The sequence below is a fragment of the Ranitomeya variabilis genome, chromosome 5, assembly GCF_051348905.1.
Source record: "Ranitomeya variabilis isolate aRanVar5 chromosome 5, aRanVar5.hap1, whole genome shotgun sequence".
Lineage (NCBI taxonomy): Eukaryota > Metazoa > Chordata > Amphibia > Anura > Dendrobatidae > Ranitomeya > Ranitomeya variabilis.
Window position 1 is genome coordinate 69887247 of NC_135236.1, and position 15473 is coordinate 69902719.

Below are 15473 nucleotides of genomic sequence, written 5' to 3' on the forward strand. Positions count from 1 at the left end.
TGAGAGGAGCTCCGAAAAAGACAGGTAACAAATTTACTAATTCCCCCCCCTTCAGACCATCATAGCGAGCTCACTGATGAATTCTTATAGTCAACTCATTATGCAGCCAGCAATAGGGGCAACATGGAGGCTATAGAAGGCAAATGATACAATTTTATTTTTTTTTATTGAACCCCAACTGCAAAAAATATAAAAATGATCTCCAAAAGGAGATTAAGGACTTATTAGCCATTTGCGTTCCCTCTTGGTGTAGCGGATACTGTTAGCAGAGATTTTCAATGTTACGTAACTAAGAGGTCTGCTTTACCAAATCCCCTGTTTTACTGCTCTTTGTAGACGTCTGGAAGGATCCTACCAATGGAGAAGATTAACCTACGGAGTAACTCGTTCTCACCAGGGGAAGACCTGAATTGGACCAGAGAAGTGACCCGAGAGCCGTCTATTTCAGCTGTGAGTGTGCCTATTTTTTAGTAGGATGACTTGAGGCATGCGCGGCTGGGCAGCTTCAGTCATCACGCAGTATACAGTGAGCGGCACTGTCAGTCATTGCCTGCTCTCACATCCAGAAGAGGTCTCTGCACCGCCCCCTGGCTGTTTAATCCTCAAAATGCTGTGATCGATATTGATTCCAACATTTGGAAGGCTAGGAAAGGTCTTCCGATGGTCAGTGCCGCACTGACAGGTGTATTGCAATGCATTATACCAGCGATCAGAGTAAAGAAAGTTAAAGTCCCATAGAAAGACTAGGTAAGAAAATAAAATAATGAAAAAAAAAGTCAAAATTTAATGCAATAAAAAAAATACAAAATTCTGAGAGGGGTCTAGTTTCCCATAAAAAAGGGGTTATATTGGGGAGGTTTCCACTATTTAGGCACATCAAGGGTTCTGCAAATGCGACAAGCCCCGCTGTGCGCCCAAACAGTAGTTTTCCCTCACATATTGGGTATTGGCGTACTCAGGAGAAATTTCATGATCCATTTTCTTCTGCTACTCTTGTAAAAATGCAAAATTTGGGGCTAAAAGAACATTTCTGTGGTAAAAAGTCAAATTTTCACTTCCACATTGCTTTAATTCCTTTGAGGCACCTGAAGAGTTAATAAAGGTTTTAAATGTGGTTTTTGAGGGGTGTAGTTTTTAAAATGGTGTCACTTTTGTGTTTCTTCTGTCATATAGGCCCCTCAAAGTCACTTCATATTTGATGTAGTCCTTACAAAATTGGTTTTGTAAATTTTGTTACAAAAATGAGAAAATCACTGGTCAACTTTTTACCCTTCTAACTTCCTAACAAAAAAAATAGCTTTTAACCCCTTTCTAGCTTTTGATGTACTATCCTGTCCATTGGACCTGGGCCCTAATTCCCAGGGACGGGATAGTACGTCATGCCCATTAATGCGACACTGCGACTTAAGACGCGGTAATTGCATTAAAATTCCGATGCCATTTTACCTGTGGGAAGATGGTATCGGCATCCTGGGGGCAGTCCCCGCCCACCCGGCCTCCGGATCGCTGTGATTGGCTGTTCTATTTTGAACAGCCAATCGTAGCCCAGCCAATCGTAGCCTCTCATTGTTTCAGCCAATCAGATTGGCTGAAACAAGTGCGGTCCCAGGCTAGGATCGAGTACCGATGTACTCGATCCTAGGCCGTTGACTGGCAACACCAGGCATCGGCCCAAGCCCCTCAGATTGGGGCGCTCGACGATCACATAGATCACTCCAGTCGCAGGGCAGAGCCACCGTGTTACCGCACTGTGCCCTGTCGGAACCTGCCTGGATCAGTGCTGTAATAGCACCGATCCTAGGCTGGTGCCTAGGACAGGCATGGCTTGTAGCTGCTGATTGGCGTGATTGATGTCACCGTCGATCGCGCCAATCACAGTGCACAGCCGCACTGTGACCTTCCCCGGGATTGGAGCTGTGCGCTCCGATGCTGGGCCGGTGCCTAGCAACACCGGCGTCACCAGGGCCAGCTCTGATCGGTGGGATCGATGTGATCATCGATCCCACCAATGACAGGTCACAGCAGCAGTATGACTGCTCTGTGACCAGTCTGTGACTGCTCTGCAGGGATCCTCACACTTGCTGAGGACTCCTACAGAGCAGTCACACTGCTGAATCTCCTGCTGTGCTGGGCCTTGCGGTGCTACAAAAGCCTGTAACACCACAATCCCTGCTTGAAGAAGGAAGAGAGACTACAACCGTAAGGCTAAGTGCACACGTTGCAGAATTGCCGCGGAAATTTCCGCGGCAATTCTGCAGCTCCCGGGTATATCGCATGCGGAATTGGCATGCATATTCCCGCAGAAAACTAGCGTTTTCCAAGCGATCTGTAGCATCGCTTGGAAAACTGATTGACAGGTTGGTCACAATTGTCAAACATAGTGTTTGACAAGTGTGACCAACTTTTTACAATTGATGCTGCCTATGCAGCATCAATAGTAAAAGATAGAATGTTAAAAATAATAAAAAAAATGGTTATACTCACCTTCCGCAAACAGCCGATCTCCTCAGCGGCTACCGTTCCTATAGATGGTGTCATGTCATGTAACCGCGACGTCATCGCAGGTCCTTCACACACAGCATCTATAGGAACGGAAGCAGCCACGTGCACCGCTGAGAGGCGCGAAGGCTCCGGGGCCATCAGAGGGTGAGTATATCACGATTTTTTATTTTAATTCTTTTTTTTTTTTAAACAATTATATGGTGCCCAGAGTCTCCTCTCCTCCACCCTGGGTGCCAACCGCACATGATCTGCTTACTTCCCGCATGGTGGGCATAGCCCCATGCAGGAAGTAAGCAGATCAATACATTCCTAGGTGTGCGGAATCCCCGCAATTCCGCAAATTTAATGAACATGCTGCATTTTTTTCTGGAATGCAATTCCGCTCAGGAAAAAAATGCAGCATGTGCACAAAAAATGCGGATTGCATTCTATTAAATAGGATGCTTAATGTGAGCATTTTTTTTCGCGGTTTTATAGCGTTTTTATAGCGAAAAACACGTGAAAAATCTGCTACGTGTGCACATAGCCTAAGTGTTGATTCCTGATCCCTTCCCGATCTGTCTTCATCCACCCCAATCCCCCCCTTCCCTTTCCCCCCTCTTTCTTCATCCACCCCAATCCCCCCCCTTCCCTTTCCCCCCTCTTTCTTCATTCACCCCTTCCCTTTCCCCCTTTCTCCAGGGAGAAAAAAAAATGCCTCTGAAAAGAAAAGTGTAAAATGGCAGGCCCTAGCTCTGGTAAGTGAACTGCGTCACTTATCAAAGTTCAGCGGCTGATGGATGTGCACACGGGAGTGGCGGAAAGGGGGTGAAAAAAAAAACCAAAAACAGCAGGCTCTAGCTCTGATAAGTGAACTGCATCACTTATCAAAGTTCGGCGGCTGGTGGATGTGGCGCAAAGGGGGCTGAGAAAGAAAGGCGAGCGTGAGTGTTGATGGGTGAAATGCATCACCAATCAACGCTCGGCGGCTGCTAAATGTGCGCACAGAGGTGGCGCAAAGGGGGGCTCCTGATTCAATATGGATATTCAAAAACACTTAACCTACTGATGTCTCAATTAATTTTACTTTTATTGGTATCTATTTTTATTTTTGAAATTTACCAGTAGCTGCTGCATTTCCCACCCTAGGCTTATACTCGAGTCAATAAGTTTTCCCAGTTTTTGGTGGCAAAATTAGGGGGCTCGGCTTATACTCGGGTCGGCATATACTCGAGTATATACGGTAATTTTGGTTTGAAAAAGTCAAATAGCGTTCCTTCCCTTCTGAGCTCTGCCGTGCGCCCAAACAGTGGTTCTCCCCACATATGGGGTATCAACGTACTCAGGACAAATTGGACAACAACTTTTGGGGTCCAATTTCCTCAGGAAAAAAATTGGAGATTAAAAGATCATTGGAAAAAATATGATTTTTTTTTCACGGCTCTACGTTATAAACTTGTGTGAAGCACTTGGGGGTTCATACATCTAGATAAGTTCCTTAGAGGGTCTTGTTTCCAAAATGGTGTCATTTGTGTGGGGTTTCCACTGTTTAGGCACATCAGGGGCTCTCCAAATGCGACATGGCATCCGATCTCAATTGCAGCCAATTCTGCATTGAAAAAGTAAAATGGCGCTCCTTCCCTTCCGAGCTCTGCCATGCACCCAAACAGGGGTTTACCCAGACATATGGGGTATCAGTGTATTCAGGAGAAATTGCACAGCAACTTTCGGGGTCCATTTTCTCCTTTTACCCTTGTGAAAATAAAAAAAAATGTTTGTAAAAGATCATTTTTGTGACTAAAAAGTTAAATGCTCATTTTTTCCTTCCACGTTGCTTCAGCTCCTGTGAAACACCTGAAGGGTTAATAAACTTCTTGAATGTGGGTTTGAGCACCTTGAGGGGTGCAGTTTTTAGAATGTTGTCACTTTTGGGTATTTTCTGCCATATAGACCCCTCAAAGTGACTTCAAATGTGAGGTGGTCCCCCAAAAAAAATGTAAAAATGAGAAGTCGCTGGTCAACTTTTAACCCTTATAACTTCCTTAAAAAAAAAAAAAAAATTGTTTCCAAAATTGTGTTGATGTAAAGGAGACATGTGGGAAATGTTATTTATTAACTATATTGTGTGACACATCTCTATGGTTTAAGGGCATAAAAATGAAAAGTTGAAAATTGCGAAATTTTCGCCAAATTTCCGATTTTTCACTAATAGCTAATAAATTTTACCGCTATCATGAAGCACAATATGTCGTGAGAAAACTGCATCTGTGGGATCCATTGAAGCGTTCCAGAGTTGTTACCTCATAAAGGGACAGTGGTCAGAATTGTAAAATTTGGCCTGGTCATGAAGATGCAAACATGCTCGGGGTGAGGGGGTTAAAGGTGAATATATACTGTATAAGCTAAAATGATACATGTAGAAACTGCAAAAAAAAGACCCTATGTGGCTGCTAAAATAGTAATTTCTAAATTTGTCACCCAATGCCAAAAAACACAGTAACAATAGAACATGTACAGCTGAATGTCCTGAGTGACGCCAGTGTGGACATGATAAAATGTAGTCTGCCCACAGTCACCACTAGGGGGAGCTCACTGCATAGTAAATTGTGCAGCATTTTTTAAATTCCAGAATAAATTTGTTCGCTATAAACTCCCCCTAGTGGTGGGGAGAAAGAACTCAACCATTAAATTTGGCTTTTTATGAAAGATTTGTTGGGGGTTTTCCTGGTCCTAAACCCCCTTCTTCCTCAAGCACAGCAACAGAGTATAAGGGGATATGATAATTACATTAATTTTTATAATAGGACTACGATTTATAAGACACATTGCTGGGACTTTCATTGTCCTAGATGTAGCACAACAGTTTACCTTGTGAAAAGTTCAGCCTTACTGTGATCAAAGATCGATCATAGGGCGACTGGACGTGTAATGTGATCATGAGGGTTATATGTGAGGTTTGTCCTTCGGCCTCACCCGTACTCTCCGCCTGTCTTATGTCATACTATTCACCTGTCTTATGTCGTACTATTCATCGATTGCACATGGCAAAAACATAGGATCATGGCTGACTGTGAAAATATTATATCCTGTGATAGCTATGCAGAAATTATTTTCTACATTAACTCCTTAACGACCGCCGGTACGCCTTTTAACAGCGGCAGTGAAGGGTACTTAAACCACAGCGCCGCATTTTAACGGCGCTGTGGAAAAAGTGTATAGGGCCCCCCAATGTCGGAATTTCTCCGGGGTCTCAGCTACCGGGGGTAGCTGAGACCCAAGAGATCATGATTCGGGTTGGTTTTTACCGACCCCGGTGTTGCGATCGCTGTTATTAACGGTATATCGCCAAAAAAAAAAAGGCAGATTTTCCATTTAATTTCTCTGTCCTCCGATGTGATTGCACATCAGAGGAGAGAGAAATGGGGTCTCCCGATTCCTATTATGATTCCCCAGGTCAGTAAGAGTACGCAGATACCAAACTTGTATAGTTTTTTTCTCTTTTTTTTTTAAGTGGTTAAAAAAGAGTTGTAGATTTGTAAGAAAAAAAAGGTTTTGCTTATTTTCCGAGACCCTCAACTTTTTCATTTATTGGGCTGGGTGAGGATTTATTTTTTGCACTCTAAGCTGATGTTTTAACTTATACCGTTTTGGGGTAGATACCATAATTTGATAACCTTTTATTGCATTGTATTCCAATGTTGTGGTGGCCAATAAAAAGGAATTCTGTCGTTTTTAGTTTTTGTTTTCGTCAAGCCGTTTACCGATCGGATTAATTTAATATTTTAATAGGACATTTCTGAAAGCCGCAATACCAAATATGTGTATTTATTTAGTTTTTTTATTTTCAATGGGGCAAAAAGGGGGTGATTTGAACATGTGGGGATTTTTTTTTTCTTTCATTTTTTCTTCTTTTTTACATTTTTTTTTTCACATTTTACTTTATTTAATCCCTTTTTGACATCGGGCATAATAGTAGGCCGATGTCAGAATCCCTCCCTTTGATGTGGGCTCCAGTGCTGAGCCCACATCTTTCCTGGCATATGTCAGCTGTTTTGAACAGCTGACATGTGCCTCTAACAGCTGCGGGTGGAATCGTGATCCACCTGCTACTGTTCACCTATTAAATGCCGCTGTCTAACTCTTACTCGCGCTTCCGACAACTGTGCCGGAAATCCCGCCCATCGGTGACCCAGTCATGTTATCGCGGGTCACCGATGGGTTGGCATGACAACCAGAGATCTCCAGCACACCTCTATGGTTGTCACTGCCGGATTGCTATGAGCGCCGTCCGGTGGTTGGCGCTCATAGCAAGTGAGCAATTCTGCCACATACAAGTGAGATCTGATCATCACCTGTGTGTAGCAGAGCCAATCGGATTATGACAGCTTCTAGTGAAGCATGCCCAAAGTAAAAAAGAAAAAATGTTTTGAAAAATATAAAAAAAAATATAAAAGTTCAAATCACCCCCCTTTCGCCCCATTCAAAATAAGACAATAAAAAATCAAACCTACTCATATTTGGTATCACCGCATTCAGAATCGCCCGATCTATCAATAAATAAAAAAAATTAACCCGTTCGCTGAACAGCGTAACGAGAAAAAGAAAGTAAAAATGCCAGAATTACGTTTTTTTGGTCGCTGCAACATTCCACTAAAATGCAATAAGGGGCGATCAAAAGATCGTGTCTGCACCAAAATGGTATCGTTAAAACCGTCAGCTCAGCACGCAAAAAATAAGCCCTCACCCGACCAGAGATCATGAAAAATGAAGACGCTATGGGTATTGGAAAATGGGACAATTTTTTATTTTATTTATTTATTGTTTTTTTTTACAAAGTTTGGATTTTTTTTTTTGCCACTTAGATAAAAAATAACCTAGACATGTTAGGTGTCTATGAACTCGTAATGACCTGGAGAATCATGATATCAGGTCAGTTGTAGTATTTAGTGAACCTAGCCAAAAAGCCAAACAAAAATCAAGTGTGGGATTGCACTTATTTTGCAATTTCACTGCACTTGGAATTTTTTCCTGTTTTCGAGTACATGACATGCTAAAACCAATGATGTCATTCAAAAGTACAACTTGTCCTGCAAAAAACAAGCCCTCACATGGCCATATTGACCAAAAATTAAAAAAGGTATGGCCATGGGAAGAGGGGGTGTAAAAAATGGAAAAGCAAAAATAGAAATACCCATGGTCCTTAAGGGGTTAATATTAGACTCCTATTTCTTTTTCTTCAGCAGCAATAGACTGGCCGAGATCCTTGTGAATTTTTTCTAGGCATGCCTTGATTTGGGCTACAGTCACTGTGAAGGAAGGTGGAGGTGGTGAGCTTTGGCATCATCCATTGTGAATGGTGGATCCTATATTATCTACTGTACATAGAGGTGTTATCAGTAGTGGTGAGCGAATAGCATTGTTGCTTGGGTCTCCCCGAGCACGCTCCGGTGATCTCCGAGTATTTGGATGTGCTCAGAGATTTAGTTTTTGTCGCCTCAGCTGCATGATTTACGGCTTCTGGACAGCCTGAATTCATGTGGGAATTCCCTAACAAACAGGCATTCCTCACGTGTATACAGCCTGTCTAGCAGCCGCAAATCATGCAGCTGAGGCGAAGAAAATAATTATCCGAGCACATCCAAGAGCACATCCAAATATTCGGACATCACCCGAGGAATGAGTATACTCGCTCATCACTAGTTATCAGTCATTGAGGAGGAGGTGAGCTGTGACATCACCTATTGTGATTAGTTGTTTCACGACTCTGTGACTGGGTATCCTCGGGACCAGGGGCTCATTCCCTATCCCTAATGCTAGGGGTGCCTGTCGGGGCCACGTACCTTGCCTTATCTCCTAAATCCTCCCTCAGTCTGTACGTTTCCCTCACTCGGGGAAGAGGGGAATAGTAGTATACCATAGTACACCAACCAGACTAACAAGGTAATGCGAGTAGAGGGTAACGAAAAATAGCAAACATACAAATTAAATATACACACACACATAACAGAGGAATGCAGTGGGGAGTCACAGATAAACCTACCAAAAACCTCCTCCTATAATAACCAACAACATCAGCCTCCAGCCATGCAGCCAAAGCTAACTCTGACAATGAGTGCTAGCCAAGGCCCAGATTACATAGGAGATGGGAGTGGCTGACAGTGCGCAGCTGAGAGCCATATTGCTCCAGGAGCTCTCAACAAAGCAGATTAACCCCTGCACTGCCAAAAGAAATTTACACCGTTTAATAAGAAGGTGAAGTGCTTCTACTCAGTGCAGGAGTAGGAGAAATCAGACGCTGCGGTCTGTGATGATAATGCTAATGCTAAAAAGTCTGAAAAAACAAGGAAGTGTGAGCCAAGTATTAGGCCTGGCAGGCAGTATAAAAATTGCAGGATTTCTTTTTTCTTATTATAGAGAACATGTTTGGAAAAATAAAAAAAAAACAATCTCTATAAAAAAAAGAAATGCACTTAACATAAAATAACAGATTTAACATGTTAAGTCCCTTTCTGATGACACGTTCCCGTTAATATAAGATTGGTTTTCTGTTCCTCCCCTAGGTTCCCCTGCAGTACTGGGCTGTAATATATCCTAAGCGCGCCTTCGCCCAAGTCAAGGATCTTATTGGCACTCTCGAAAGGATCGCAGGTCCCATCGGCATGCACGTGAATCAGCCTAATGCCATTGAGCTTCGAGACGACCGTGTAGATACATATGCACGAAGCATCCGGTCCCTGCTGGAGGGGGAGGTAAGGAAGCCAGATGGAAATGACAATGCCAGATTTCCTAATCCCCTGGCCCAAATCAAGGTTTACTGGAAATACAGTGGGACTAGTGACCTTTGTATCCTGTGTGTGCTTGAGTCCTGTCTGGTTTTTCCTGTTGACTGCTGTCATTGCAGCAGCTATGTTTTTTGTTCCTTTGGCAAAGGAGGGGGGAAGGTTAAAGGGGATCTTTCACCAGGTTTTTGCTATGTAGTCAGAGAATATTAACCAGACAAAATTCCGTTTCAACTGAAGAATGGCACTTCAAAAGGTCATATACAACATAATGTGAATCGACACCTTCATCCATTATAAAATCTATTTTTTTAATCAACTTCAAAATAAATTAACATTTAATTGAAATTAAGCAGAAGATGTTATTATAGGGGGACACTGCAGAAAACAATAAGTCATTCTAAGTGATTTTTTTTCTGTATGGGGAGAATGGCTTAATTGCCAGTATCATTCTCCATTTCATTTAGTATCCTTTAACCGGTAAGTAATAATCTCACATAGATCACATGTATACACTTCAAAGTAAAAAATTGGTTTGTATATTTATTAGCCGTTTACTCCCAAAGGCATAGATATTATAAATAAGAACTGAGGTATTAAAAAGAATGAGAAAAGTGAAATGGTGTACATGTCAGATTTCAGTATTTATAAAGTGCTTATGTGTGACTAGGGTATCTATTTCTGGACATACAGCATCTATAAAGTATATGTGCCAAGTACTGGCTTAATCACCTATCCTAGGAGGTTGGTTCAGCAAGGGTATGCTAATATATAGAGTAGTAAACGATAGAGATTATCTTTCTTGCACCTAGTGATATCAATGTGCCAAGGATTCCTTTTAAGTGTGTCCTTTCCACTGTGTAGTGACCGCCACAGCCTCCCCTCACCCCGACGCGTGTTTTGCCGCCAGCTTCTTCCGTAGTATTTTTTATGGTGTGTGTTTCTTGTGAGTTTCTCTATGTTAGCTGTTTTAAAATTAGTGTTAGGACTCGCAAGTAATGGGGACCCTTGACGTTGGGTTGCGAGTTTATCTATTTTGGCCGAAATAGTAACCAATACCTCATTTATTGTATTTATTATATGCATTAATTTTTTCATCTTTTTATTGCACTTTTTATCATTTTTTGCAGGATGCAGCTAAGGCCCCCTGTATGTTGGCTTGGTGTTTCTGTGTGGTACATATATATAGTGCTGGACAGCCCGCCTGCTAATACTATAGGCGTGATCAATATGCTGTGCATTACACTCACCTATATGAATAGCGTCCTATGCCATCCCTATTTGTGAGCATTTTTGCTACTAGGCAGCCAACCCCTCCATTATTTAGGTGAGTGGGTGGTTGTTCTCATCAGTAGCTTGCACCTGTGCTGCTTCAGCCTTTATTATTGGGGTCTGCTGCATCCTGCTAGTGCATTTGTCATTTGACAAGGTTTTGGTGAGGCTATTTTTTTTTAGTTTCTCTATGTTCGCTTTTATTCCGTAGTTTTCAGTCAGAGAATAGCCTATTGTAGGGGCAGAGACCTTGATTCTACGGATGTGTCACTTTCTCAGCTGCTTGTTGTAGTATTTGTACAATCAGTGTTTTATCAGCAGGAGATAATCACTGCAGGACTAGGTGTTGTGTGCAAGGCAGGATAGCTAATCTGTGTAACCCCGCCCCCTCCACTGATTGGCAACGTCCTGTATACACTGTCAGCAAGCTACCAATCAGTGGCGTGGGCGGGGTTATACACAGCTCAGCATTCAGAGCTCTGTTAGTTTTAAAGCAGGGATTTTATCAAAACCTCACCAAGCAGCTCAGTAAGTGACACATCCTTGGAATCAGAGTCTCTGTACCTACATCATGCTGCTCTCAGATTACATTAAAAAAACTTCTGACCTTTTCCCTTCACAAGTAATAGACTTGTACCGTTCATAGTAAATATGATTTGTCACGTTATTCTCCTGTCTTTTAGATTAGATGCAAAATTTCTCACTGAGATAACCCCTTCTCATCTGCCCTATTGGGTCATCCATGCGTTACAGAGCTGAATAGTTAGCCTTTAATCCGACATTTCCGCTGTGGATGATCACTGGGGTTTTTAGGAGCAAGACATGAACATTAAGCCGACCATAGCATTCTTTTCATAAGACGTCCCTTTTCCAGGCGTTGGGTCATTAATGGATCATTCCATAAATTGTAGGATAGGTGCAGTTCCCGTATTTATATCCAGTGCAGGGCGACGGCTCTCGCAGAATGAAGACATGTTGATAATTTCCGAGTGAGCCCTGGAATCACTCTTTAGTGACGTATCTTTAGTAAGGAAAGTGGGTGCAGAAAGAGTAGAAACCTTATTCATTTGCATCCACTCATGGCAAAACTATGTGTGTGATTCCAGCCTGGTGGGAGTGCTGTGACTCTGTGTCACGGACTGACGAGGCAGGCGTCATCAGCAGTGCCGGATCACGCTGCACGCCGCCGCCGTGTGTTCTGCAGGTCTAGTCTATGTAAAAATCCACGTGGAATCATTACCTTTTATGCTAAATCTTATGCCTGTTTAATTTTTTTTGCAAAAGGATATATACCATATACCAGTAAACTCATTTATCCATCTGATGTTGATTCACGTTTATGGAGAACCTTTTCCATCACAATGTCTGGATGACATGTCATTGTTTCCCAGCACTGACTGATTGCATTTGTGACAACAGCGCGGAGTACACCGTGTGCTTTACTAATCCGTCACCCACGGGGTCAGGGTGATTATAGCAGGAATAATCTCCCTATTCGGTACAAAGTTCATTACTACTTTTTTAGATTAGAAGCTTTTCCATGCGATTGATCCATATTAATGCTACTAGACCGGTGGCAGGTCACACACTGCAAGGGGATAGGTGACAGACCGCGAAAGGACTGTACAGGGACGTATCGCCTTCTCTCAGGTTCTTGTTTGGGTCACAAAGTTAAGTTTTTATGACCCCAATTTGGTTTTACAATCTTTAAGTTTCCACTAGAAATATATGCGATGAATGTTACACCAAGCCATTAAGATGTGATTGAACTGTCGGCTTTCAGCTTCAATTCAAGTGGTTTTACAAATTTCATTAACCATTTAGTAAATATAGACTTTTCTATAAAAATAATTGTTCCAAAAAGACAAGCGCTACCAGGTAACTGTCAAAAACAAAGTGGCTTTATTTAAAATATGACAAGCAAACAACATAGCATCAAAAAATGCAATGGACTAAAGCTCAAGTGACCTAATTTAGCGAATACGTGCAGTAATGCAGCCGCAAACTCCAGAAAATATATAGGAAAAAAACTGGAATGATCCAGTTGTATCCACGTCTCAGCTGAGAGCAAACACATATGTACAGTGCCTTGAAAAAGTATTCATACCCCTTGAACTTTTCTACTTTTTTTTTTCATGTTACATCCACAAACTTAAATGCATTTTATTGGGATTTTAGGTGATATGCCAACACATAGTAGCAAGTATTGGTGAAGTGTAAAGGAAATGCTACTTGGTTTTATAATTATTTTTAAAATATAAATCTGAAAATTGTGACGTGCATTTGTCTTCAGCCTCATGTAGTCTGATACCCCTAAATATAATCCTGAGGGACAAATTGTTTCTGGAAGTCACATAATTAGTAAATTGAGTCTATCTGTGTTTGATTTGGTCTCAGTATAACTATAGCTGTTCTGTGAAGGCCTCAGAAGTTTATGTGAGAACATTAAGTATCAGCACCATGAAAGCCAAGGAGCCCACCAGACAGGTCAGGGATAAAAGTATGGAGAAGAGTAAAGCAGGGTTAGGTTATAAAAAAAATAAATAGGCCAAGCTCTGAAATTCTCACAGAACACTGTTCATTCCTTTATTCAAAAATGCAAGTATGAGTATATGACAACTGGAAACCCATCAAGACATGGCCGTCCACTTAAACCGACATCCCAAGGAGAGAACTCATTAGCAAAGCAGCCAGTAGGCCCATGGTTCCTCTGGAAGAGCTGCAGAGATCCACAGCTCAGGTGGGAGAGTCTATCCACAGAACAACTTTTAGTCGTACTCTCCTTAAATCTGGCCTTTATGGAAGAGTGGCAAGAAGACAGCCATATTTGAAAGCCATTAGAAATTCCATTTGCAAATCACCCTGAAACACCATAACCACCGTCACACATGGTGGTGGCTTTTCTTCAGTATTCAGCAGGGAAGCTGGTCAGAATTGATGGAAATAAATACTTGGCAACCCTGGAAGAAAACCTGTTAGAGGTTGCAGAAGGCTTGAGACTGGGGCGTAGGTTCACCTTCCAGCTGGACAATGACCCTAAACATCCTGCCAGAGCTACAATGGATGGTTTAGATCAAAGCACATTCATGTGTGTGAATGGCCCAGTCAGAGTCAAGACCTAAATGTCACTGAGAGGCAAGACTTGATCACAGACGTCTTCATCCAATCTCACCGAGTGAGAGCGAGTGTACAAAGAAGAAGGGGCAAAATATCGGCCTGTAGATGTGCAAAACTGGTAGAGACAGACCCCAAAAGACTCTCTGCAGTAATTGCAGCGGAAGGAAGTCCTACAGAATACTGACTCATGGGGGCTGAATACAAATGCACTTCACAATTTTCAGGTTTATATTTTTAAAGTAATTAGAAAAACGTGTATCATTTCCTTTACACTTCACAAATACTTGCTACTGGGTGTTGGCTTATCACATAAAATACATTTACATTTGTTGTGAGTGTAACATGAAAAAAAAACTGGAATTTTTCACGAGGTATGCATACGTTTTCAAGGCAATGTATTTAAAATGGTTATGACTTTAAACAGTAAGGGCTTCTTCAGGTGCTTTTGTCAGGAAACTGGCTTAGAAAAATATCACATTTTTGCGCAACGCCATGTCCCACCAAAAATGTGCAACTTTTGCTGTGAAAACTTTCCCGAGGTAGAGCGTAATGGGAGGTGCATGGCCATCTTGACAGATTCACTATCTGCGGAAAAAAGTTTCTTTAGCTGTCCATAATGGCTCTGCGTATTGTGAGCGTCATCCTTGTTCTGTTTCTGCATGGTTGGTGAAAAAGAATATATTTACTTATAAACCAACCCCATGATAAAAACCATGTGTGCTCCGGTAGATGCTGAAATCTGCACTAAACACCAACAAAAAAATGCTCACTACGGTCCGGGTGACCTGATAGAGCCCGTCTGGGCGGAGGAGGGGCAGATAGAGCTTATCTAAACTACAGGACGTGGCGGTTTTCCACGCTGAATTAATCTTTAACCCTCATGTGTTGCCAAATTATATATAGTTGGGTGAGGGTTTGTTTCTGGCTCCGATCTTACCTGGATGTTGGTACACAGTGCTCAGCCGCAGCTTCAGCGAGCTGAGGGGGTCTTGGCACCCCGACTCCCACCTGTCCAGGCTTTGGAAGTATTCAGAAGTGAGCTGCACATGTCCAGCACAGTAACCAATGACTGTCAGTGTGCGCGTGAGCAATTATCCACACGGACTGAAAACAGCTCACAACATGTATTAGATTGTGTATTTTGTTGAATGAGAAGGAGCAAATTTTTAATACTGTGCCTGATGATTATAAGAACTAGAAACTGCATTCAACTGAGCATAGCCTTAAGGTGCATTTACACCTGTCGATACACAGCGCTAATTGAGTACCGATCACCAACGTATTTGCCAGTCATCCAGTGCCAACGTATTTGCCAGTCATTATATTGTTCTTTGCAGCACAGGTCCTGTTTACATAGGACGACGCACTGCTGAGAGCGATGATCTTTTAAGCAAACTAAAAGATCATTTTAGTGAACGAGCATTTGCTCATTTGCCTGGTGATTGGCAGCCTGTTTACACTGCCCGATAATCTGGAAAAGAGCGTTCCTAGAAGCACCATTCCCGACCGATAATCGTTCAGTGTAATTGCACCCTTAGTGTAATGTTAACAATACACCTGACTACACCATAGACACACAAGTTTGGGTTGGCTTACGGCGCACCTCAATAGATAGAGGGACGTTAAGCTGCTGCCAGGCTCCACCGGTATCAATGTGTGCCAGGGAACAAAGGATCAACGTTAGACTGAAATCTAACATCTGTGTTATCGCTCCTTACACCAGATGCTGGGAACAGTCTGACTGCCACCATATACATTATATTATTAATGGGCACCAGTTATCATATAAAGCCATGGGTCTGCAATGCAGAGGAGGAGCGCAGG

At 42.3% G+C, this 15473-nt stretch overlaps 1 protein-coding gene across 3 annotated transcripts in view; it reads left to right on the plus strand.

The window, feature by feature from the left end:
- The window catches only part of PIWIL2 (piwi like RNA-mediated gene silencing 2), a 146600-nt gene that overhangs the window by 101976 nt on the left and 29151 nt on the right, over positions 1–15473 (plus strand). For all 3 annotated transcript variants that reach the window (XM_077262148.1, XM_077262150.1, XM_077262149.1), the window contains 2 exons: positions 337–450; positions 9042–9230. In XM_077262148.1, coding sequence (XP_077118263.1) covers positions 337–450; positions 9042–9230 — 303 coding nt within the window. The remainder of the gene's footprint in view (positions 1–336; positions 451–9041; positions 9231–15473) is intronic.